This window comes from Monodon monoceros, unplaced genomic scaffold (assembly GCF_005190385.1).
Source record: "Monodon monoceros isolate NGI ecotype Baffin Bay Population unplaced genomic scaffold, NGI_Narwhal_1 Super_Scaffold_14, whole genome shotgun sequence".
In the NCBI taxonomy this organism is placed as follows: Eukaryota; Metazoa; Chordata; class Mammalia; order Artiodactyla; family Monodontidae; genus Monodon; species Monodon monoceros.
The window spans coordinates 60694263-60721986 of NW_021703770.1; the positions used below are offsets into that span (position 1 = coordinate 60694263).

Genomic DNA, 27724 nt, shown 5'->3' on the forward strand with positions numbered 1-27724 from the left:
TGAAGGGTCCAGTTGAGAATGTGCCTATCAGGAGAAAGAGTGTTCTAAGCAGAGGAAACAGCAAGCACAGAGGCAGGAAAGGGTTTGATGTTTGAGAGACAAAGAGGCCGGTGTTGCCTAGCTTAGTGTTGGAGATGCAGAGTCAAGAGAGGTGTGGGCTGGGATGAGGGCAGGTACAAAGTGCCTCCCAACCATGGTCAGCAGGGTTAATCTCATTGCATGCGCTGTAGGAAATCCTTGGAAGACTTCGAACGGGGACATGACAAGGTCTGATTTAGATTTTTAGGCTACTTTGGTTGTGTGGAGAATTAATGGTACGGGGAGAGGGGTGGGGGAACAGAGAGGAGGTTTCAGGGGGTGATCTGATGCATTAGCAGCACAGATGGAGAAGCTGATTGGATGATGGATTCTATTGTGTTACTGAGTCTAAGCTGGTACTCCTGACTGCACGACAGGCCAATAATCGAGAGACAAGTTGTTGGGGCAAGGAATAACGACTTTATTCAGAAAGCCAGCAAACCGAGAAGATGGTGGACTCATGTCCCAAAGAAACATCTTGCCTGGGTTAGAATTCAGTCTTCTTTTATACTGAAAGGAGAGGGAGTAAAGTCAAACATTTGCTGGTTCCCATCAGCCTCTGGAAGGGGTGTGTTAATTTCTTCCTCCCTGCAGTCATTCACAGGTGGGCCTGCACAGGATGTTCCCTGTGAGCTAAACCAAGGTATTTTAGCTTAATACTCATTACCTGGGAGGCAGGGTTCCCAGAGATGGGCCATTATGTATAATTTAAGCTTATAGGTGACATCCCTTTAGTGATTAGCTTGTAGTGGAATACAAAAGGTTCTTCCCTATTACAATTGCAGATAGAGAATTAGGATTTAATTGGACTGTGCTGGTGGGCAATAAGAGGCTCAGGGTTTTGTCCTGAGCAACTGGGAGAATAGTCATAAATTTGTTGAGATGGGGAAGGACTAATTTGGAGGGAAAATGGAGAGTTCAGTGTTATACTGGTTTGAAATGCCCATTAGACATCCACTTGGACTAGGCAAGGAGATACTTGGAAGGTGAGCCTGGGGCATGGGGGAGTGGTCGGGGCAGGAGATGTCAGATTTAGTCAACAGTGCACAGCTCAGGATCAGAAGGTCCTCAGACACTATTAGCTTGCTTTCTTCCTAAACACCTTCTTTGGGCTGGGCGCTCTTGGTCAGCCTGTGGTCTCATTGCTGGGACACGCCCCTTCCTGACTTTTGAAGATGCCATTGCTGAGGATGTTGAACTGTAGCCTGAGGCACGCAAGAAAGCTTGCTCCATGTTCTCTTTATTAGAGAACTTTAGAGTCTGGCAGAACTGCTCTCAGATCTGATAATCATGTCTTATAAAACTGTGGCTCAACAAGGATTCTTCCAAACAACAATAATAACCAAGCTGATCAGAACTTGCATCCCCCTAGAAAAATGGTACAGATGAACCGGTTTGCAGGGCAGAAATTGAGACACAGATGTACAGAACAAACGTATGGACACCAAGGGGGGAAAGTGGTGGGGAGGCGGGTGGTGGTGTGATGAATTGGGAGATTGGGATTGACATATATACACTAATATGTATAAAATGGGTAACTAATAAGAACCTGCTGTATAAAAACATAAATAAAGTTAAAAAAAAAATAACTTGCATCCCTCTTGTTTGCTCGGGGCACAGGAGAGAAATCTTAAAGCAGTTCAGGGGCGGGCCGCCTTTCTTGGAGCACAGGTTCAGGGATGTTACTGGGCTTTGTCAAGGGAGCATGTGGCTGTGCCTTACTCTTCAGGCATATAAAGCATTGAATACCCGACAATGTGATCGCTGTCCAGTCTCTGTGGGAACCAGATACTTGAGAAGTAGCTTAGGCTCCTGGATCAGTAGGCTATTCAGTAAGGGGATACAGGATCTGGTTGATATAATGCAAAATTAGGGCATGTTACAGCAATATGTACCCCAAAAAAGTTTGAGAATGTCCCACCTTCCATGTAATCCTAGCTGTGGGAAGCAGTCCTGCTGGGTGTTATAAGGAAGTGTTGTTTTATAACAAAGGTGATGGGAACAAAAAGAGGGCGCTAGCTACAGTTCAGATTTTAGGGAAGAGAAAAGAAAGAGCATATTAGGAAAATGAAGTCCATGGGTGTTACTGTAAATTAGGTTGTCATCAATAATATCCTAGCTTTTTTTGTTTAATGCTTCTTTTTCAGTTGCTTTCAAACTAAATTCAAATTCCCCGATTTTACTGAAGAAAACTACTATTGATATTTTTTGTTGAATTTTCTCTTTAAAATAGACAATGTAATAATCTAGTTGTTAATATCAAAGCACAGACCCCAGATTTGTATTTAAAATAAGTATTGTGCTGATGTCCCAAGCGTTATTCCCTTTTTGTGGGAGGACTTCCCAAGATACCCAGTATCTTGATTGTTTTAATACTTTCTTTTTATTTTTGCTTTAACACCTTTGGGGCTCGAATAGATCTTCAAAGCCTTGAGCGTCACTCCTCATTTTATACAAAAACCTAAATGTGTGAACACTTAGGACAGCATAAAGTTTAGCATTTTTAATTGTAGGCCCTACTTATTAAGAATCTCCTGTGTGCCCAGGACTCATTTAACTCAACTTTAGTGCTCTGAAACTGCTATTGCCAAACCCATTTACAGATGAGGAAACTGAAGAGGTAGAGACCAAATGTGAAATACACTTAGCATCATGTCTGGCATAAGATATGTATTAGTTGTATTTTAATGTAGTTGAACCTTGGCTGTCAAACAAAACAAAACAAAAAACTCCTTGAACCTGGCATAGCTAGTGAGTAAATTATGGTAGTGTCTTTAAATTTTTGAAGTACCAATATGTGATAGGCCTTATGTTGTAATAGAAAGAGCATCAGATTTGAATTCAGATAGAGCTAGACTCAGATCTAAGCTCTGATTGTCAGTTCATTGATCTTGGGCAAATTGTTTATACATGCTGAGCCTTAGTTTCCATATCCATAAATCTGACTACTTATAATTGCTTTAAGATTGCTTTAAGTGCCAATGATTTCACAATAAGGCTGGAGGGGGAAAAAAAAAGATGTAAATCGTGTCATGAATTTGAAGGGCCTTATTAATAGCAATAATCCGGTAATAAAAACAGCATATGTCACTGATTGATCTTGTATCTGCTGTCTAAGCATTTGTTTTCTAATGTACCAGGCTTCTAGGAAGGTCCCCATTGTCATAGTGAATTTAGCTCAACTGAACCTCCCTAGTGAGTGTATTACTGTGGTCATTCAGCACATTGATGAAAGAAAAATTTGACAGCAGCTTATCTAACCCGTTTCATCAGAACACTCTAGGTAGCCAGTAAAGATAGCTGTTCTTACCCTGTTTTAGGGTAAGAACTCCCTAAAACTCCCAACTCTGTTGAGCCACCTTCCATGGTGGCTAGAGATGTCAAATTCTTAGCATGGCACCCAAGCAGCCGGACATCCAGTGTCCTCCTTGGGCTATAGAGGATCTAGTTATTTAAACAGGATGATCTCTCTTTTGGAACCTCCAGACCAGGGTTTCATAAACTTTTTTGATAAAGGGTCAGATAATAAATATTTCAGGCTCTGTGGGCCATATCCTGTCATAACTATTCAGCTCTGCCCTGGTAGTGCAAAAACAGCCACAGATAATATGTAACTGAATAAATGTCAATAAAACTTTACTTATAGTTCCCAAGTTTGAATTTCATGTAATTTTTACATGTCATGAAATATGATCCTTCCACTGGATTTTGAAAATCTAGACCAGGGATTGACAGATCACATCTCACAGGCCAAATCTGGTTCGTGGCCTGTTTTTGTAGAGCTTCCAAGCTAAGAATGTTGTTTGAATTTTTAAAGGGTTATATATATTAAAAAAAAAAAGAGAGAGAGAGATGAAGAATTTGTCTCAGAAACCGTATATGGCCTGCAAAGTCTAAAATATTTTTTGTCTGTCCCTTTAGAGAAAAGGTTTGCCTGCCCTTGCTCTAGATCATGCTCTGAACTTTGTGTTAGTTAATATTACTCCTGCCTTCAGGACATCAGGACAATTCAGTCACGGCCACAGTGTGGCTCACTAGACAGTAAACTCAATGCAGGCATTGTGTGTCTGCATCTGGGGCCCCAGTGAAGCACAAGCTAGCACATGAGTTTGTCAGGGTCGGCAAAATGGTGGTAACAAGTAGGCCCCAAATCTCATGGCTCAAACACAACAGAAATTGATGTTTCCTACTGAATGGTCTTGAGTGGATCTCCCAGGGTGCTTGGTTTAGGCAGGCTTTGGCACTGCAGATGGTGGTTGTACCGTCTCACCGTGTAGCTTCTGAGGCTTCTGTGATCCTTGTCATCGGCTTTCTAGCCCACAGGGAGAAAAAGCAGGGGGGAGCACGAGTGGCAGGCTTTATGGGCCAGGCTTAGAAGGGTACATAACCTCTGCTCCCTTGGCCAAGTGCAAAGGAGACCAGGAGATGTAGCCTAGCTGTGTGCCCAGGAAGAAACAGAGAATGGGTTTTGGTGGATGGGTGGCAGTGGCAGCCACAGTTCTCAGCTAAGAAATATTCGACAAATGAGTAAAACCCAGAGCACACTTTCAAACCTTTGTGGTGGCTCTGGTCATCCCAGCAGAGAAGTGCCCTAGGGCTATGTGACAGGTGTGCTGAGTGGCCACTTACTCCCAAAGGATTGTTCCCTGATTTTCTGCTCTTCTTTGTGTATCAATGCCAAGTTAGATCAAAATGATGAAATAAATTAGGGTTCCCAATATAACCTTTGGATACTGTGAATTGACATGGAACCTAAACTCTCAAAATGAACCAAAACACAATGTTTTTGACTATCAAAGGGATTTCCAGCTGAAAGAGCCTCCTTCATCCCTTTTTTTTTGCCCTTATCCTGACAGTGGTTCTCTTTCCCTTTAACTGGCGGCCTCTTCCTCCTTACTGGCTATAACATAGACTGAAATGTATGTTCCTGCTACCTTATTGAATGAAGCCTATTTTTCATGTTCATACATGTAAAAGGGAACGCAGTGAACAAACATGAATCATCACAGCTTTCCAACCACCGTACTGGCCTGCCACCACCAGCTTTGGACCTCCCTTGCCCTAAGGCCTGGAAAAGCCCCTTGGAGATAATGCAAGTCTCACTTGTTCTGTCTTAATCTTCCCATCTATAAAATGGGAGCAATCACGGGGCTGTTGGGAAAACAATGTAAAGCACCTAGAAAAATACTCATAGGCACTTTGTAAATAAGAGCTATTATTGCTTACTTTGGGGGGTTCAGAGGAGGGAGTGAGCAATAGTGAATACTTTGTCGTTCCAGGTAGCAGACTGGGAGAGGTGGAAGGAGAGTGTAACCGTTTAGGGAAATGAGAGGCAAAGTGGCTGGATATCTATTAAGTATATATAGAGGATCGGAATTGCAGAAGATGAGTAGCAGAATATGTATTGAAATGGTAATAAAAATACTGCACCTTTGTTCAGCTTTTACAGTCTGCACTGCCATCTCACATTGATTAAATATCCAATTGGTTCCTTCTTTTTTTCTAATGAGGAGGCTGTGGCTCAGAAGATTAAATGATTGGCCCAAGGAAGCACATCTATTAACTGACAATGTCAGGAATTTCATCTAGTCTTCTGATGGGCCCATCACCCTCAAAAGGGGGGTGCCAGGAGCCCTGAATGCCAGGATTTTGTGATGTGGGCATGGGGATGCCATGAACGATATTGAAACAGCAGAGCGACATGATGGACGTGTACCATTTGGAAGATTGATGTGATAGCAGAGAAGATTATTACAGTCCTCCCCGTAGGAAATAATAAAGGTCTAAGAGAATGGCTGTAATACTAGGAAGGAGAGAGAGATAGGAGAGTGGTTACAAGTGAAATCTAGATGTCTTTTGATTGGATTTAGCCGTGTAGGCTTTTTGCTGGCACTGCATGGGCCCCAACTTGGCTAGATCTGTTCTGGCTTTCTTCTCCTTCCTCCCTCTTTGTACCACGTCTTGGCATCTGTCCCATGTTTGGGATTCATAGGGTTTTCTCCACAATCACAATTCATCTTTGGAATGGTGAAGTTCTTACCCTTATTCTCTACTTGGGTATTATTTTCATGATGTTGAAAGAGAGTCTCTTAAATAGGAGAAAATTAGAGCAGTCGAGTGTCACATATCTAATCAGTAAAAATGACCTGATTAGCCCTACCACAGGTTTGGACTTCTTTCTTTTTAAAATCATTCAGTGAGTAATTCAGCTGTGATTTATTTTTCATGTGTGTACCTTCTCTCCTGGTAATTCAGATTATTTCTTAATTGGCATTACAACTATGCCCAACTCCTAAACCTTGGCATTTCACACCAGCTGTTCAGTGATAGGGCCTTATAAAATTGCAAAAAGTTAATATACCATTGACGGTGTTGATAACTTTAGACAGGTTAGAGAAAAGAAAGAAAACAGTGGAATCTTTGGGTCTCATAGGTTGTACATATCATTTACATAACACTTTTAGAAATATTTTTAAATGAAATAACATTTTAGCTTTTTTTTTTTTTTCCTTCTCTCCAAGAAGCGAGCTAATTTTCTCATTTTATCTTTAATCCTTCCCTTGTGAGCAACCAGCATGGGGCCTTGAAAATAAGCCACTCCTGGACTCAGAGTGCCTGCCCATTCCTGTTTTTCAGCTTCTTTTTCTCCAAAACAAAAGATCCTGAATGGGGAGAATTTATTTTAAATGGCATTTGGGCCCTGTCTGTGGCTGTAACATTAGCATTCTAAATAAGGAGTTGCTTAAGGGGTCCAAAATGGGTATTTTTTTTTTTTTCTTTCCTTTGATTGAGACTGGCCAAGATTTGTTGTTGCTTTGAGGAGACTTTACAAGATTTTCACATTGACCAACAAATCCTCATAAACCTGTTCACATCCTTTGCATCACACCTCACTGGGCCACTTCAATCCCAGTAATTGTTCGCCAGGGGAGGCTTAGCTGCCCACATCGGATCAGAGCAGATAGAATTTTTAGAACCTTACCTTTTAGTCCACAAATTAAAAATGTAAGTACCACATCCCAGGGAACTAGTCAGACTTTGTGAAATAGTTGAACCATCTTCTGGCACCTCTTTCTAGCCTAAGATAAACTCTTTAAATAGCATTTTAATGATAGATTCTACTTTTTGATCCAAAGTATTAGAATAGCAATTGCCAGGATTCTGTATAGGTTTGATCACACAGATGTAGTGGGGTATGTATTCAGATAGGAGAGATGCAAAAAACATTTATCATGTATTTAAAAGGTACTTGGAAATTGGAAATAGTAATAGATAAAACTTAAAAAGCAAAATTAATTTTTTTGGCTTTCAGTATAATAAACCCCCAGCATCACTGGTACTTTGTAGAACCCTGTTACTATTACTGTAGAATTACTACAGTAATATTACTATATTACTATACTATATTACTATTACTGTAGAATTCCTATTACTCGGAATGCTGCAGCTATCTAATATTAGAACAATGACTTAGGTATTAAAATATTTCTTAAAGGTCTCAGCTTAAATAATTTGAATTGGATAAATGTATATTACCTTATACTTTTGCTTGGTTTATTTCACTGTTAAATTTTTTTGCTTTTCAGTGTAGAAAACTAAGATGGTAAAAGAAAAGGAATAAAAGGGCAAAATTTCAAGGGTGTGGAAATAGGAACCAGAGCTATATTAACAATACGAACAATTTTTTCTTTTAATATTTTACTGTTATATCTAAGCAATAAAGAGAAATTGCTTTCTTTTTAACATTTGGTGCTATTTTTAGTTGTTTTAACAGTAAAACTTAAGTGACTTATTCTTTTTGGACTACACAAGATCTAATGTAATATTTGGCGTTGGAGCATTGTTAAACCAAAACTAAAAATCTTGGGATGTATCTTTTAAAATAGTCATATAAAAAAAGATATTTTTATGGCTAGATGAATGGTTAGCTTTAAGGTTTCTAGAGAAAGGACAAAGTATTTTATTTTTGTACTCAGAATAACATTCTGGATCCTATTCTAAAAGCCCAAGAAGAGATAAACAGGTGTTCCTCAAACTATCTATTTTGAGGCTCAAAGGGCCATGGACACTCTGAGCCAAAAATAGAATTTTGAGAAAGTAATGAAAATGGGTTAAGAAAAGCATTTTTTTTTTTTTCCCCCGGTACACGGGCCTCTCACTGCTGTGGCCTCTCCCGTTGCGGAGCACAGGCTCCGGACGCGCAGGCTCAGCGGCCATGGCTCACAGGCCCAGCCGCTCCGTGGCATGTGGGATCTTCCCGGCCCGGGGCACGAACCCATGTCCCATGCATCGGCAGGCGGACTCTCAACCACTGCGCCACCAGGGAAGCCCAAGAAAAGCATTTTTTAATCAGTCTCAGTTCTAGGGGTGGTAGGTATGGGGGGTGCTCGTGTTTGCCATTAAAAGTAGATTAAATTGCCGTTGAAGCCACGAAATGAGAATTAGGGCTGCGTGCCTCCCATCCTTCCAAACAGTTTTACAGATAAAGATCAAATATCATGTACAAATACTGGAATTAGCAATGCAGATGTAACTAGGATATTTCTCAACGTAAATGGCCAACGAAATAATCTGAGCAGCATGAACTTCATCTTGGTCCCTGGAATAAAGCACAAGTCATGTCAGAAAGTACCCACCGCTGCTCCTCCCCACACATCTGGGTAAGAGTCCATGCTAATGCCATGTGGTCTCCATGTTAGGACTAACCAAAATTTAAGACCCCATCCAAAGAATTTATCATAGTAGAAGCAGTAGATGGTACGCAGTTCCTTAGCCTTCTGGCCTGTAGTAGTTTCGTTGTGAGTAATGACCACTGAAAACATCCATTAAGTAATTCAGAAAATTGTACCACCAAATAGCACCGTTCCAAGTGGCACACGCAAAACCACCCATGTTATACAGGCTGTAGTACCTAAGACACACTTGGCTGTGCACCCCTCTCCTTCCTGAGTCACCATTTATCTCCTGGTCTGATACCAATGAGTCATTCAGAATGTCAGTCCTTTATGATTTCTTTTTTTAAAAATTTATTTGTTATACAGCAGGTTCTTATTAGTTGTCTGTTTTATACATAATAGTGTATATATGTCAGTCCTTTATAATTTCTTGAATACATACATAGCAATGTAATAGGTGCCTAGCCGTAATTCCCACCTTCAGGGAGCTTATAAATTAATAAAGGAGGCAGTCGGTAGGAAATGGATGAGTCTTCAACAGCAGTCCTTCATTGGGGCAAAATTGATCTAAGCTAACGCCACTCTAAATCCACAAAGAGTGAAACCACAGAATCTCCAAAGGAATAACAATATTAGGAAGGAAACAAGTCTTCCTGTGTTACTCGTGACAAGTGTTCTCTAATAGCTACAATTACTTAGCTAGTAAGAAAGAGCCAATAATAGGATGTCAAATGATAACACTAGTACTGTGAGCCAGAAAAAAAAGATCAGGATCCACAGGAGCTGCACAACCAAAAAATAAATGCCAGAGGTGCTAAATGAGATGCTTCTAGGGTTACTGCTCTTCTTAAATTACACTGGGAATTCTTCTTTGCAGCCGATCAGCATTGCAATGTGACACTGCTGCTCCTAAGCGTATAAGACATAGGTCCTGTGGCTTCCATTATGAATGTAGGAGTTTCTCTGGTTTTCTGGAAAAGACCATCCCATATGATAAAAAATTAGTAGAGTTAATACAGGAAAAGCATTGTCTTCTGACCTACATCCTTCTGTATATGACAAATCTCACTTAAGTCTGAGTACAGATTACCAAGCAACTCCTAGCATCTTTTCAATAAAAGGGAGATGCTGAGGAATTTTGCAAGACTTTTGCAATTTTGACTTAAAAATTTCTTTTGTCATTTTAAAAGTATGGTTTGAGTGTGCTTTACATTTTCAAAATAAATATTTTTAATCTATAGTTTCACCACCAAAAGGTAACCAATCTGGACTCAGTGAATTTTTTTTTTAAATTTATTATAGAAATTTCTAAACATCTACATAGGTAGATGAAATAGTATAACAAAACCCAGTGTAACCTCTGCCAGCTTTAACAATGATCAGATCCTAGTTAATCTTGTTGCATGTATGTCCTTTACCACATCCCTCCCCTATCCTGCTCTACCCTAGGGTTATTTTTCAAAGCAAGTCCCAGAGATCATATTATTTCATTTGTATGTATTTCAGTATGTATTTAAGACTCCATTAAAAGAATTTTTAGACTAGAAATAGTAGATGTTACTCAGAACTTTAGCCATCTAGCAAAATTAATAATAATTTCTTAATATCATTGAATGTCTAATCAACAGTTACATTTCTCCAATTCTTTTTTTGATTTTACATTGTAAAATACACGTAAGATAAACTCTTAGCAGTTTTTTTTGTTGTGTGTTGTTGTTGTTGTTGTTGTTGTTTTACGGTACGTGGGCCTCTCACTGTTGTGGCCTCTCCCGTTGCGGAGCACAGGCTCCGGACGCTCAGGCTCAGCGGCCATGGCTCACGGGCCCAGACGCTCCGCGGCACGTGGGATCTTCCCGGACCGGGGCACAAACCTGCGTCCCCTGCATCGGCAGGCGGACTCTCAACCACTGCGCCACCAGGGAAGCCCTCTTAGCAGTTTTTAAGCATACAGTTCAGTGATATTAAATTCATCCACATTATTGTGCAACCAATCTCCAGAACTCTTTTGATCTTGCAAAACTGAAAGTCTATACTCATTAAATGACTCCCCATCCTCTCCTCCCCACAGCACCTGGCAACCACCATTCTACTTTCTGTCTCTATGATTTTGACTGCTCTGCTGTTTATTTATTTTTATTGAACTATAGTTGATTTACGATATGGTGTTAGTGTCAGGTGTACAGCAAAGTCATTCAGGTATATATGTTCTTTTTCAGATTCTTTTCCTTTATAGGTTATTACAGGATGCTGAATACAGCTCCCTGTGCTGTACAGTAAATCCTTGTTTTTTATCTTTTCATATATAGTGGTGTGTATCTGTTAATCCCATACTCCTAATTTATCCTTCCCCTTTGGTAACTATAAGTTTGTTCTTTATGTCTGTGAGTCTGTTTTGTAAATAAGTTGACTTGTATTATTTTTTAGATTCCACATGTAAGTGATACCATATATTTGTCTTTCTCTGTCTCACTTCAGTTAGTGTGATAATCTGATTTTGACTCTCCTGAATACTTCATATAAGTAAAATCATACAGTATTTGTCTTTTTGTGAGTGGCTTACTGCACTTAGCATAATGTCTTCAGGGTTCATTCATGTTGTTTGCATGTGTCAGAATTCCTTTCCTTTTTATTTAAGGCTGAATAATACTCCATTGTATGGGTATGCCTCATTTTGTCTATTCATCTGTCAGCGGACACTTGGGTTGCTTTTACCTTTTAGCAATTGTGAATAAGGCTGCTATGAACATGGGTGTACAGATATCTCTTGGAGACCCTGCTTCCAATTATTTCAGGTACCAGAAGTAGAATTGCTGGATCACACAGTAACCCTATGCCTAATTTTTTGAGGAACTGCCATACTGTTTTTCATAGCAGCTGTGCCAACAGCACACAAGGGTTCCAGTTTCTCTATATCCTCATCAACACTTGTTATTTTCCAGATTTTTTTTTATTTTATAGTAGCCATCCTAATGAGTGTGAGGTGGTATCTCATTGTGATTTTGACTTGCATTTCCCTAATGATTAGTTATGTTGATCATCTTTTCATGTGCTTGTTGACAATTTGTATATCTTCTTTTTATTTTAGCTTTTTTTTCTTCCTGTTTTACTGAGATATAATTGACATCCAGCACTGTATAAGTTTGTGTACAGCATAATGATTTGACTTACATACATCTTGAAATAATTATCAAAGTAAGTTAAATAAACAAAAAAGAAAAAGTATTTTTTACCTGTGATGAGAACTCTTAGGATTTATTCTAACAACTTCCATATATATCATACAGCAGTGTTAATTATATTAATCATGTTGTATATTACATCCCTAGCATTTATTTTATAACTGGAAGTTAGTATCTTTTGACCACCTTCATCCAAGTCCTCATGCCCCCACTTCCCACCTCTGGTAACCACAAATCTGATTTTTTCTATGAGTTTATTTGTTTTCTTTTTAAGTATAATTGACCTACAACACTATGTTAGTTCCTGGTGCACAACATAGTGATACGATGTTTCTAATGTATATCTTCTTTAGAGCATATCTATTCAAGTTCTTTGCCCATTTTTTAATCGGGTTGTTCATTTTGTGTTGCTTAGTTGTACTTTGTATATCCTGGATATTAACCTCCTATCAGATATGAGTTTCAATATTTTCTACTATTCCATATGTTGCCTTTTCATTCTGTTAATTGGACCCTTTGATGCACAGAGTTTTTAGATATAGTCAAATTTATCTATTTTTTTGTTTTGTTGCCTGTGCGTTTGGTGTCATAGCCAAGAAGTCACTGCCAGATTCAGTGTTATGAAGCTTTTCCCCTAAGAGTTTTATAGATTCACTCTTAGATTTAGGTCTTTGATCCATTTTGAGTTCATTTTTGTATACAGTGTAAGGTAAGGATCCAACTTTATTCTTTTGCATGTGGATATCCAGTTTTCCCCACACCATTTGTTGAAAAGACTGTCTTTTCCTCATTGAATAATCTTAGCACCCTTGTTGAAAGTCATTTGACCATATATGTAGGAATTTATTTCTGAGCTCTCTGTTGTATTCCATTGGTCTATATGTCTGTCTTTATATATCACTCTATACCACACTGTTTTGACTACTGTGGCTTTGTAACTAAGTTTTGAAATCAGAAAATGTGAGACCCAACTTTGTTATTCTGTTTCAAGATTGTTTTGGCTATTTGGGGTCCCTTGAGATTCCATGTGAATTTTACGGTGGTTATGTCTGGTTTTGCAAAAAACATCATTGAAAACTTGATAGGGTAAATCACTTTGGATATATTGATATCTTAATATTGTCTTCCATCCATGAACATGGACTGCCTTTCCATTTATTTGTGTCTTCTCTGATTTCTTTCAGCAACATTTTGTAGTTTTCAGTATACCGGTCTTTTGCCTACTTGGTTACGTTTATTTCTAAGTATTTTATTCATTTTGATGCTATTTTAAATGAAATTGTCTTAACTTCCTTCCTGGATTGTTCATTATTAGTATATAGAAATGCAATTGATTTTTGTGTCCTGATTTTGTATCCTGTAACTGTGCTGAATTTATTAGTTCTAACAGTTTTTAGAAACTCTTTGGCATTTTCTACATATAAGATCATGTCATCTGTGAACAAAGACATTTTACTTCTTCCTTTCCTATTTGGATGCCTTTTATTTCTTTTTCTTTCTTACTGAATTGCTCTGGCTAAGACTTCCAGTACTATGTCAACTAGAAATGGCAAAAGCAGGCATCCTTGTCTTGTTCCTGGTCATAGAGGAAAAGCATTCAGACTTTAACCATTGAGTATGATGTTGCCTGTGGGCTTTTCATATATGTCCTTTGTGGTATTGAGATAATTTCCTTCTATTCTCTGTTCCTAGTTTGTAAAGTGTTTTTCTCCAGTGGTTTTATAATTTTTTTTTTTTTACAGTTTATTGTATGTCTCTTACATGTCTTTAAGCTGTACATTCTCACTCAATCTTTTTTTTTAACCTTGAGTATTTCTGTTGAAATAACCAGATCATCTGTCTTATAGAGGGTCTGAGACTGGGTTTTCTTGATTGCATCTCCATTGTGTTCCTTTGTCACATATTCTTTTGTCCCCTGTATTTCCTGTGAATTAGTAGCTAGATCCAGAAACTTAATTAGATTCAGGTTTAATGGTTTGTTTGTTTGTTTTGGTTAAGACTTCGTAGGTGAGGTATATCCTTCCAGTAAGAGATGTGTAATGTCTGGTTGCTGTTGTTTTAAACTTCAGCTTGCTGGTTGGACAGTCTCCTCTAACAATCTATTGTAATTATCCTGTAAATCCTTTCTTATTGGCTCAAATTTAGTTGATTAGGAAGGAGAAAACTCTAGAGTTTTGGGCGGGGGCGGGAGGGGAGTTAAACCACAAGTTCATTAACTCAGCAGAACCAAGTATATGTGGCTGCACATCAGAAATAAAAAGATGTGACAGTGCTTGTTGCAAATAACTAGCCCATAGTTACTTTTGGTGAGGCAAAGTGTTGAGATAAACCTAAACCACTTTCTGAATTCAGAGATTTTCTCAAATATCTTCTCTCCTTGAATATCTCTCCAGTATTAGTACAGATCCTTGTTAAGGCTTCCTGGTCACCTCTAGGAGACAGATAGATATCCTCAGTGGCTCATGCAGGTGCCACATTCCTTTATTATCTTTTCAACAGCATAGTGAATTTCAGTTTACCAGCCATAGTTCTGAGTCAGTGAACTAATGTGATTAATCTATAGGTTTGCTTGATGCTTGGTGGGTAACTTCAAAGGTAAATCCAACTCTGCCCCTTGAGGCTTAAGTCTAGCCTTAGACGTTTAATCTACAGGCAGTTTCCTTGTAAATCTCAGTGTAAGAATACTATTTAACAGACGTTTATGTACAATGTGTATACATTGTAACCTTGACTTGGAAGTGATCAACTATTTACATTAGGGAAAGAATGCTATGCTCACATCAGAGAGCTGAGAAATGGAATACCTTTCCCTGGTAGTTAATCACATGACAATCAGAGTTGCTATTTGTGGAAGAACTAATACTAGAAGACTCCACTTTTCTTTCTTGTTATGTTAGCTGATAATTTTATATGATGTTGATATTCTTAAAGTAGTCCCACAAATTTATCCTTTGACCCTACCACAAACAAGACCTCTCTGAATTATCATGTTGTTCCTCAAATGCAAAAACATAACATCATTTTGTGAATACTGAAGTTTTTCAGGGACTATACATTGAAGGTACTAAATTTGGAATGTACCTCAGTAATTAACCGTTTATTGCCGTTTACCACTACCAGCCATTTGTTGATAAACTTGGGCAGAGTCAAGATTTTTCCAAGACCTGTTCTTCCAAGTCATTTGTTAATTGACTGTAAGCAATGGATTTGGGCTGTGCTTAAGTGCCTGTTCACGAATCTGACCCTTTAATGATTAAAGGGTATAAGCTAACAGGTATGTGACCCACCCATGGAGATCACACTGCTTGGCTGTGCAAGTAACTGGTTTATTTTTTAAAGAACACTTCTAGGATTCTACTGAATTGGTGCAGTATTTGGATCCTATCTGAATGACACTTCCTCCCCTTTAGTTCCTAGATCTTCAGAGTATGGGACAACACCTTTGCCAGTTGGCGAGAGTTGGGTCATCTCTCCTAGTGATGAGAAGCTTGGTTGAGATCTTTTGGGAGAACCAATGACACTCCTCCTAGGAGTGGTCACACTGCATGTTCCCCGTTTAACATCCGCACAAATCAGCTTTACTGATGATTGCTCTCTTAAAAACACAGTCACCTCAAAAATATTGGCATGAGGAATTTAGGGTTGCCCTTATCTTTAAAAAGCATGAACTTCACATCCAATCTGAGTGCAGAATGCTAACGCATGATTTTGTGGTGGAGACATGGTGTCCCATGTTCAGATCTGCTGTTATAACTGTAGTATGGTGATAGTAGGAATCACCACCACCACCCTAGTAGCAGCAGCGGCAGCTTAGTACTTGGCAGGCGCTATGTTCCGAACTTTAATCCTTCAGACAAACCTGTTGTATTCCTGTTTTACTGATGAGGGACCTGAGGTCCAGGGGTTTAAGTAACTGAACTGGCCCACCACACAGCTAGTAAAAGTTAGAATTCCAATCTAGACTCCATATGAATTTAATGGCATTTCAGCATTTCTATGCACTGATTTTGTCGAGAATTTCTTCTTTTTAAAGCATTTTCATCACATGAGGATCCAGTGTAATAGCAGTGATCAGGCTAAAAAAAAAAAATCAAGGAACAGTAAAAGAATGACAACCGGCCAGGGATGGCGCTGATGATTTGAATACAGGATGATAATAACTTTAGTCTCTGTGTGCAGCTCTGTGTTCTAGAAACAGGAGAAAAAGATCTTGAGGGAATGGGATAATTAAAGATCACTGGATAGAAGATGAGAGCAAAACAATTGTTTTAGGCTTGGGTCTAATTTATCTGTATCATGTTGCTTTCTCTTCAATAGACATAACTATTTTTGACTTACACAAAACAGCCCTGGGTAGCCTAGCATTGCAACGAGTTCCTTCACCTTATTTTCATGACTTTAAGCAGACAACTGCAATTTTTTTTAAGTTGAAGTATAGTTGATTTACAATGTTCTGTTAGTTTCTGGTGTATAGCAAAGTGATTCAGAGATATATATATATATATATATATATATATAAAATATACATATATGGAATATATATATATAGAATATATATATAGAATATATATACATGTTCTTCTTCAGATTCTTTTCCATTATATGTTGTTACAAGATATTGAATGTAGTTCCCTGTGCTGTACAGTGGGTCCTTGCTGTTCATCTGTTTTATATGTAGTGGTGTGTATCTGTTAATCCCAAACTCCTGATTTATCCCTCCCTCCCCCACCTTTCCCCTTTGATAACCATAAGTTTGTTTTCTATGTCTGTGAGTTTATTTCTGTTCATTTGTTCAGTTCATTAAGTTCATTTGTATCTTTTTTTAGATTCCATACATAAGTGATATTATATTTGTCTTTGTCTGACTTACTTCACTTAGTATGATAATCTCTAGGTCCATCCATGTTGCTGCAAATGGCATTATTTCATTCCTTTTTATGGCTGAGTGATGTTCCATTGTATATTTGTACAGCATCATCTTTATATATTCATCCGTTGATGGACATTTAGGTTGCTTTGCAATTTACTATCACATCAAAATAATTTAAGATCAGAGTTAAATTTAATTCCTCTGTGTGTGTGTGTGTGTGTGTGTGTGTGTGTGTGTGTGTGAGGGGCGGTGCTGGATGCTATCTGTCCTGTCTTGTTAAGGAACAGCTAGTAGAATTTCCTGGGCAGAAGAACTATAGTAAGTTTACACTGTTTATTCATTAAACAAGAAAAATGATAAAGCATTTGATTGTATTTTCTCTGTTTGAGCCTCTTCACTGAACTATTCAGTTTTTACTAGGGAACTAGACTGCAGAGAATATATTTTGCAAGATGTAACGCATATCACTGATAAATTTTAAAAATAAATAATTGTATGCTGATCTTATGTTAATCTTATTCACTGCATCAAATAGATAAGTAAGGCTTTGTAAGTAGCTCTTCTAAGAATGAGCTGCTCTTTAATCAGGTACAAAGTATGAATGAACATGTTTAATATTGATACCATATTATGTAGATAGAATGACTTTTAGGAATCAAATGTCCTTTTTTCCCCCTAAGCTAGGTATCTAGGATTTTTTTTTTTTTTACTGACACTAAACACTAATAACTAACTAAAGATCAAATTTGATATTTTTTTCTTCATTACAATTATTTGAAATATCTGCTGTTTATTTCTTTCATTCATTTATTCCTCCACCAGACTTTGGGAAAGCCCTGTGCCAGGCATTGTGTATGGTCCCAAGGATGGAGAGAAAGATACAGGGATATGTCTCTGACATAGACAAGAGCACATACAGCTGTGGTACCCAGTGGCTGATGAGCCCGGCTGGGAGGAGTCGGGGAAGAGCCTCTGGATTGATGGAGGGGCACTGAAAGAAGCGCTCTGTGGGATGCAGGACTGAGCATGGGGGTTGAACAGAAACTTGGTTGTATTCATGTCGGTAACCGGGGGAGACCTATCCAGTGAGGGAAGCTACTACAGATAGCTACAAATGAGACACATGGCTGGAGAAAAGAAAATGGTGGTGAATATAAGGAAGGTATGAATTCCAGGTCCAAGGGGCAGGATCATGTGGTTCATTTGATGTGGGAAGTATGATGAATCCAGGTTGCAGCACATTGAGTTTCAGGTGCTCTATGGGTCATCAAGTACAAAGGACCAATAGGTGATTGATACATGGGCCTACAAATGAGGTCTGAGGTTCAACAGAGGGGAATGGGTTGATAGTTGAAGGTATGAGTGTGTTGGAGTCTGTAAGGCAGTGTGAATAGAATGAGGAATGGATGAAAACAGTCCTAGGAACCAACATCACTGAAGGGATAGAGGATGGATAATCAGATTCTAGGAAGATGCCCAGAAAAGACTGATGATATTACAGACATAAGGGAAGAAGAAATGTTAAGAAGAAATTAGAAGTGGTAAATACCACAGAGGAGTCAAGTTCAGAAGAGAATGGAAACATTTGGCAACAAGGTTTACTTAAAATGAAATGTTTCTTGGAAGTGGAGGCAAAGTTCTAAATAATTTTTCAAAAGTGATGTAGCAAAAAATGGTGTTTTAAAAGGCACCATTTCACAACTACAGCTCTGGAATTCGTTACTGCAAAGCACAAGGAAAGTAAGATTAAGCCAAAGACATGGTGATTTTAATGTCTCAGTTTGGGTCTAAAAAATGTGTTTTTTCTTTCTTCCTCTATATATGCCAAAATAAACCATCAAGCTAGGACTAATTTATTAACTGTTCAGTGTTAGCTTTTTTGACATTTGACTTGTATCAGCCATGTTTGAAAAATATGAAAATATTGAAAGATTATTATAATAGGAAGATCAAATCTAACCTTGATTTGAGAAGGACTCCAGTTGCTAGAATGTGGAAGCAGATCTGTTACCATGGTTACCTATCTGTTCTTCTGGCTAGTTTCCTTTCAGGTAAAACACTTAGGGTGAGATAGCTTTGTACCCTAACAGCTCTGTTACCACAAGCAAATCATAACACGGCTGCAACTCAGTTTTCCTGTCTCTGAAATCAAAAGTAGGTGTTCTTTAGAACTCTGCTTTTCAAACTGTAGACTTCGACACATTAATGGGCGATGAAATGGAAAGTAACAGAATACTCTCCACACAGTGTGGAAAGTCTCGTTTTGCCAAGCTCACATTTCAGCTGTGTGTGTGTGAGGGACAGAGAGAGAGATGTTACTAGATCATAGTATAAAATGATTTTTCTTACTGTGGATTATGGTTAAAAAATATTTGAGAAACACTGCTTTCAACTAGATCCCCTTCCTATTCTAAAATTCTTTCATTTCAGTTAATTGTCAGGCTGTTCTTTTGGTGGTGTAAATGTTTCCTAACAATACTGTGGAGTGGCAGGTATGAAAACTGTTAAGGAATGACAGCTAATAACAAAAGAGAAAAACATTAAAAGGTAAATAAGGCCAACATCTATGTTGTATTTGACCACAAGACTGAACAAGCCTTTAAAATTTATTAGTATTCCAACTCACAAGTCATTACTGTAATTTATGAAGAAAAGTTAGAGTAGGCTATATATTCACAAACAATGGAGTAATTCTTTTGATGGTGGTATAAATAAGCAACCATATCAAGGAGAAATAATCCTTTTTCAGAAGTCACAATACCATGGCACATCAATTCTAGAATTGCCCATTAAATAACTGCAGTGAGTCTCCTTCGCCTGCCCACATGAAAAGATTCATTGATGTGGTTATGAGACAAGTCAGTGTATTTTTATTGGCCTCAACTAGAAGGACGACACACCTGAGTCAGGTGTTTTGTTTTAGAAACAGCTGTTTGAACTTCCCCTACTGGTTAATTCTGCTCTAGGCTGTATGTATTTGAGCATTTGTTTTTTCCAGCACACTTATTGATACTTGGAATTCTTGGAAGTGAGCAATTTCCTATAAAACCAAGATTCAATGAGAGTTTTTCTTTACTTATTTGTAAACAGTTTTTTAATTCTTCTACAACCTATGAAATTTCATAGATTTTAGGTGGTGTCAAGCAGGGAAGATTTAACAAGGCTTAATCATTGTACAGGAAATTTGAGGGAAGTGTTTTTATTTGTCCCTCCCTGCACAGCTCTTGGACACTCAGTTGGCCTATGTGTTTTTATTTCCTGTCTGCCCTCTTACAAACCCTGGGGTATTTGCTTTGCCCCTTTGCCAATCTAACCCCAGATTTTTGGCAATAATGTGTTTTCTCTCTCCTTTACGTTGCCAGTCAGCTGGCAGAGAAGGCCTAGGTGGGAGGGGAATTGAGACCAGCAGTACCATCCTGCCATATTTTCCCAAAACCTCCTCTTGTCGATCTCTGGGACTCCTGTGAGATAAACCATGCTGGTGCTGGAGCTGAGGGTGTGCTGGTGGGGTGGGCGGAGCTAGTGGGATGGGTGGTGCAGGGATGGTGTTGACTCCACCTCCCTGGCCACAGTTGATTGGCCCATGGCTGGCACCCAGTGAGTCTCTGCCCCCTCCACCATCCCAGGCCCCTCCTTTCTCCCAGGTGTATAAACACATATGATTGTGACAAATGAAGAGATGGAGGGTTTTTGTGTTTTTTTTATTCTATGGGAGAACAACATATTTGCCATCTAGCCACCTGATTTATTAGATGAGCAAACTGAGGCTCAGTGAGATAAAGACACCAAAGTAACTAAGAGAACAAGGATAGGGCTTGGCCTCTGGGTCTAGGGCTCTTTTTCCACCATTTGTCGCTGCCTCCCAAAGCGCATGAGAAGATGGGGCTCAAGGTTGATGGACTTTAGATACTTGGAGGGTAGGGGGTAAAACACAGGCAAGTCTTGAGCTTTGAAATGAAGACAATAGAGAAAATGTACAAGGTTTATATTGGACAGTATTAGAAAGCAAGACTTATTTTCTCTGGGTTTTTCTCCACTCTAAGACTCAAAGACAGGTGATACACAAAGTACACCCCAGCTAGATGGGTGGGCGACATGAAGGCATAATTTCTCTAGTTACAGTTTCTCTAATTAAATGATCCACATAGATTCCAGAGGTTTGCTGTGATAATAAAAGAGTATATCAGAAATTATTGTTCTTTGGAAAAATTTAAAGGCCATAAAGGTGAAAGTTGGTATTGCTATTAAAATGCCAATAAAAACTTGAAAAACTCACATATCCTTGAATACTTTCTCTACAGAATATTTTTCCTTTTTCACTAATTATGCAGGATATTCACCATGAACAGTGTTGCTTCCTGGGTTGGATGCATTATGAATATAGTAACACCATTAAAACCTTGCAAATATCTCTATATCCCCCATCTTCAATACCAACAGATGTCATTAGGATGTGTGTTGTGTGGGACAGACTGTCTATCACTAGTGTCGAAGGCTTGAAGTGTTGGGTAGAAGCCACTGTGCTCCCCTGTGTGTGTTACTGGCTGTTTGATGACTGGATAGTGTCACATGAGTGTCAAGATCAGCTTCCTGAACTGGCATGGTGCCAGCTGGTCAGAGTGGCCATCACTTCCATTTTGAGTATACTCAAAATTGGCGGGCAATCTGAATAAATACAAAATAATGGTAGTTATCATCTGGAGTGAAATTGGTATTTTCTATCCTTCTGAAATTAATCTATATTATATCTATTTTCTGACATTTGTGGCAGTGCTTTTAGACACTCTTCATGGATTGAGGTGGAACATAAAAAAAATGTCTTCCTGATTCACTGAATTTCTTGCTCCTGAAACAGACGTGTGAAGCTGAATTTCCTCTACTCTGTAGGTCTAAGTAACCCTAGATTTTATATTTTTTGCAATATTATAAGCAGCAATTTTTTTCTTCATTACGCAAAGTACCAACAACCTTAGAGGTACTTTTTAAATAAAATAAGTCACTGAAGTTCAAATACAGAATAAACCACGCACTCTAAAAGCAGCTGGAGCCCAAGCCTTTTGTCCTTTCCCCATGCTAACTCCCTCTCAGTGTGACACTGTATTTCCTGTACCCTGAAGTATGTACGTTCTTGACCTGTAAAATTCTTCTTTTAGGATCCACCTACTTCAGTTTCCCTTGGACTACGAATGGAAGAAATGATTTTCAACTTGGCAGACACACATCTATTTTTTAACGACTTAGAGGTAAGTTCTGATTATTTTATATACTCTTCATGTTGCATGTTTGGAAATAGGTGATTGGTCCTAAAATAACGATGGGATATTTATTTTTTGAATATATAATTGGAATAAGGAGATAAAGTAATTATTGATTATATGGTCATGCGTTTTGCCTTCATGGAATTTCTGTTTTGCTTTACTTTGGCTGTTGTATTTCAAAGTTCGATTCCACATGATTATTGATAGGGATTAAAAGTTGATGTCAAGAATGTTTTATATTAAACTGTGTTGATTATCAGAAGCTACAGATTTCTCAGTTACATAATCACTGTTGAGATGGGTTACCTTTAGAATCCAACAGAATTTGTGATCCTGTCATATGCTGTCCATGTCAGACTCTTACCGTATTGGGTCAGATTCTTTTCTGTCTGGCTGGCCCAATTGGTCGTATAACATTTTAGTCAGGCCTCTGCTCTTTGGGTTGCCAGAATTCCTTATGTCAAACTGCTGATGATTTTATTTGTCCTTTATAATCTGGGGGGAAACTTTTGTAAGATGGTTCAGTGTGTTACGGGCAATGACAAACATGCTGATCTTGGTTAGAAGCTTTTTTTTTTTTTTAATTTATTTATTTTTGGCTGTGTTGGGTCTTCGTTGCTGGGCGCGGTCTTTCTCTAGCTGCGGTGAGCCGGGGTGGGGGGGGCTACTCTCCGTTGCGGTGCGCGGGCTTCTCATTGCAGTGGCTTCTCTTGTTGCGGAGCACGGGCTCTAGGCGCGCGGGCTTCAGTAGTTGTGGCACGTGGGCTCTGTAGTTGTGGCTCGCGGGCTCTAGAGCGCAGGCTCAGTAGTTGTGGCGCACGGGCTTAGTTGCTCCGCAGCATGTGAGATCTTCCCGGACCAGGGCTCGAACCCGTGTCCCCTGCATTGGCAGGCGGATTCTTAACCACTGCGCCACCAAGGAAGCCCCAGAAGCATTTTTAAGAATAAAGAATATTGGTTTTCATAGCTCCATTATGAGAAAATATGCCTGTAACTACATTTCACTCCCTTCATAATAGAGATAGTTGTTTATTTAAATCCTGCTATTAAGCAAGCTTGTGGTAGGGCTGCCAACAGGCATTAATCATCAAGTTGTTGTTTTCCTAGATTTTATAAATGTATGTTATTTCAGACAGCAGAAGAATCTGAAAGATTCAAATAGAACTTTTACTGATCAAAGTTAATTGGCAGCAATTGGCCTTTAAATATTTCCTTATGTTTCCCCTTTTCAAAATCAAGCAAAATGCACCTTATTTCATAGATGAGCCAAAATCATTTGAAAAATGCCAGTGTGTGACAGAACTTAAATGCGGTTTGTTCAACATCTGTCCTGTATTTTGATTTCTTTTCATCTGCAATGAAACTACTCACAGACGAATTGGCAACTTCCAGTGCAATGAAATTATTTAAATGTGCTTCATTTTTCCCCCATTCCTTAGTGAAATATTTATTTTTACACTTAGGGTGAAATACAGAATTTTTTTTTTTTTTTTTGCATTTTAAAGTGTTTGCTTTCCTTAAGGAAATTACATGTAAGGCATTACTATTTTTTAAGGTGGAAATATTCCAAGTGAGTGACAAGTTTAGAATTGCCTTTCTAAAAGCTTAATAATCATACTTATTTTCAAAAGCTGTTTCTGCCTTATGGTTGTGATTCCCTTCATAAGAGAACAGCACCAAAAAATTCCATATTTTACTAATATGTTAGAATTCCTTTCCTAAGTTTCGGTTGTTTCCAAAGATACAGACTAGGCTGATATTTTCTCTTGGGTTCAAACCTGTTACTCTTACTGATGTTAATAGGTGTTAATAGCATCCATCAAGAAGAAATTAGCAGTAATTTTCTATTGTTTTTAAACTCTACCCTCTTAAAAATGACAAAGCTTGACTGTACAATGCCAAAATTATGTGGTAAAAAGTGAGAAGTTAGGCAAAGTAGTTAACTTGGTATAATATAGACAGAAAAGCTTCCTAACTTAGTTTGGATATAATATAGCCAGATTTTTATTTGTTTACTAACATTATTCACACTGAACTATATAGAGAAGGTCTGAAATAAAAGTAAATATTAAAAGTTCTAGTTTAGGTTTGTAGTGGATGTAGTTTTTTCATAAGCCCAAATTAAAAAAAAAAAAAAAAAGAAGAACTAGGGATCCACACAGATATTGAAATATCAGATTTTCCTCTTGGCATGAGGACTCTTTTTTATAAGTAAAGTAGAAAAGAGAATGAAGGAATAATTCAACCGAATGTAAAAATCAATAGTGAAAAATTATTTAAGCTTGTGACCTTCCCAAAATTGATTTTATTTTACTTGCGAATAATATAAAGCAAAAGTATAAATGAAAGATTCACTTAGCCTCTGGCTTCGGAAATTATTTACTTGCTTTAGATTTGTGCAATATTTAAAAAATACATTGGTTTTTATACTTATTTCAATCCTTCATTTTATATTTTTGTAATTCAACAAACCTGAGAGTGGTCATTGCAAATATTAGTTTCTTTCAAAATAGAGTAAAATTATTTCCTGGCAAAAATAAATGTATTAGCTTAATACCCTTTAGAAAACCAAAATTGTCTCATCAGGCAAAAATGATGTGGTAATGCTTGATTTCACATGCCAATTAGCAATGTACTGTGGTAAAGGACATGAATATTTTAATACATTTTAATTACATGTTTTTAGCTTTTGAAGATCTAGAGTACAGGTAATTTCAAGGAGATTAACAATCTATTGGTTAGCTTGAAGTGTGATTTCTGAACTCGAATTGTTGACTTAAGCCTCATTTTCTTTTAAAATCTTAACTTTTTGCCAGCCATCTGTCTAATTTGGTTAGTTCAAGCTGTGGCTTAAAAGAGATTCTCAATAATGAAATACACTGCGTGAGGAGATTCCAGTAACAGTTCTTGTGTTATCAAAGTATTTGCTTAAAATGGTTATTAGGGTATTTTTTAGGAAATTTTCGATATGATTTTAAAGTAATTTAGAAGTATCGTCACTGTATTTTAAGACATAAAAAAGTTAACCGTTTTAGTTTTAAAAGTCTTATTTGTCATCTCAGTTAGTGAGAGTTTTTAATAAAAGCAATCACAATTTAATTCTGTTGACACTTCAGGAAAAAATAAATAAAAAGGAGAAAGCTGGTTTTTCGAACCATTAAAAATGTCTGACATGTGAAGGACCATGAGTGACAGGGAGACACAATTATCAGAGGAAATAATATTTCCCCCCCACCCAGAGAAGGGTTTAGACTTGAGTTCCATGCACTCCTGGCTTTCCTATTTCCAAGTCTGACTAACACCCTGCGTATCATTTTACCAAAAGATCTCCGTGTGCAATCCGACGATGCTTATTATGGAAGTCATTTTTTATGAATGACAGTATGAAATTGGAGGGTTTTTTCCAGCTTCTTTAGTAAAGTCTGTCTCTTTCTGACTGAATGGAGAAAGAGCTCTTTCTGTTGGATTTTTATTGAAAGGTGATCGACCTTCTGAATACGATAACATTTCAGTTTAACTTGCCTTTTGTCGATTCTTCTGCTGGATTTTTCCACAATTAAAGGACGATATTTCATCAAGATTAATATGAGTCTAAAGAAAAATAAGGAACAAGCTGATGTCGAATGTTCTCTTTCTGTCTGGTGTTAAGTAATATCATCTCACTGGCGTTATGGTTGCCATCCTAACTGATGTTATCAACATGGTAGCCTCCAAGAGTCTCTGCTCTCAGGCCACAGGGGTCAGGGTTGGGAAGTAGCAGGGACCCGCCTCTTGTCTTCTGGGTTGTACACACCACGTTCACCTAGTCAAGTGTGAAGCTGTGCTACAACTTTCTCCTTCACGCTCCCAGTATGTTGGTTAGTTGGGACAGACCAGAGGATTCTTTGGTGTCAAGCTTTACAATGTGAATACCCCAGCCCTTTCTTGGGCCTTTGATATGTAGACTCCTGTCCCAGGTTTGATTTTCAATCACCTACTCTTGTAGCTCCTTGTTTTCACATTTTCTATTTAGAAAAGGCCTGGGACCAAAGGTTCTGGTCTCAGTACAGCTGGGTTTGATGAGTCAAAGGCCAAGGAAAGGCACCATGGACAGTCTCCAAGTAATGCCATAATTTAAAGCAAGTAAGTTATAATGAGTTTTCTTATAAAGCAAAGAAATTAGTTTGCCCCTTGGTTTCATTCAGTCTTTAAATTTGCAATAATATGTTATAAGTCTAAAACTTAGGTTATCGTCTGTTAATCATTTTAATATATCTTGTTTATAAATTGATTTTCAGCTAGGAAAAAATCTTCCTTCAAAATATCAGTCATGCCAATGCTAAGTAGCTTTGATCTCAAGCGAAGCGTTCTGTAGTGACCTAATGCTTGTGCTTCCCAAAGTGGAAAAGTTGTAAGCTAATCGAGAAGTTGACTTTTTGAGTGGAAAAGTATAATTCACCTAGAAAGTGCTTTGTTGCTAAACAAGAATGAACTCTGATGCCCAGGGTCAAGCTTCTTTGTAGACGCAGGATGCTCTGGTTCCATAGGTGCTTGTAAAGAAGACACTTCTGGAAGAGCTTGAGCTGTTTTCTTCTTTCAGTGCATGTCACAGCCAAGAAACAACTCTATGAAAGTGTGTGGGCCTAAACATAAATGTACCCGTAGGCATGTGTATGCCACTTGTCATTTTCAGCTCTGGACGTAGGCTCTTGTATATGTATTTAATTTTTTTCTGATAAATTAGCAAACATAAAGGATTCCATTTTTTTAAAAATCCTAGTAACATCCTTCATAACACCTAGAACATCGCCCTATACATGTTGACCATTAATGAGTATTTGTTAGATTAAATTCTTATCTGTTGTCTCAGATAGAAGATCGATTTCTGTGTCCTTTCCCATGGAAGACAATGGACTTGACCTTGCCTTTCTGTTTTAAGATGGGTTGCTTGACCTCATCTATTTTCTTAGTTAGTAAGAGTAACACCGAAGCCCTCAGTTTAGGAGGCAAAATAAGTTTGCAAGCAGCTAATGGTTATTAGACAAAATACACATGTATTGAATTTAACTATATTGTAACTGGTGCTCAAAATGAAGCAATACCCATACTTTATCCATTATTGTTACTCATGAATAAGCATATGTGTGCTTCCTATCTCATCATTTCTCACAAGATTCTATCATCTTTATTTTATCTGAAGCAAAAAAATAGAAACATAAACCTATATTCCATGACTTCCTTGTCGGATGTTTACCAGAAAGTTAGGAGTCAAAATATGTGGCTGTTTAACATGATAAAAGATATTTTCCTTTAACCAACAGCCAACGTTGTACTTAGCAATAAAATAATAGAGGCAAATTGTCATAAAGATGGAAACAAAATAAGAATGTCCTGTGTCACTACTATTAGTCTGCATTGTTCTAGGAATTTGGAGCAGCGCAGTAAGATATGAAAGAAATGAAATGAAAGATTAAAATTACTGTTTTTTTGCATAATATTTGATATACATAGAAAACTGAAGAGAATCTCCAGGAATTGTTTTAGAATTTACAGTGGGCTTCAGAAAAGTAAAATACTGTAGAATTAAATTAAAAAATCAATAGCCTTCTTCTAGCCACCCATGTAGAAAATTTAATTAAATTATAATTTTTAAGTAACTGCGGTAACTATAACACAAAAAACGAT

General features: G+C 37.9%; 1 protein-coding gene across 6 annotated transcripts in view; it reads left to right on the forward strand.

The window, feature by feature from the left end:
• Positions 1 to 27724, forward strand: part of EYA1 (EYA transcriptional coactivator and phosphatase 1) — a 324046-nt gene that overhangs the window by 252665 nt on the left and 43657 nt on the right. For 4 of the 6 annotated variants that reach the window (XM_029222732.1, XM_029222733.1, XM_029222734.1 and 1 more), the window contains one exon: positions 21956 to 22045. The exons of the other annotated variants lie outside the window; for them this stretch is intronic. In XM_029222732.1, the coding sequence (XP_029078565.1) occupies positions 21956 to 22045 (90 nt within the window). The remainder of the gene's footprint in view (positions 1 to 21955; positions 22046 to 27724) is intronic. 6 annotated transcript variants of the gene reach the window in all.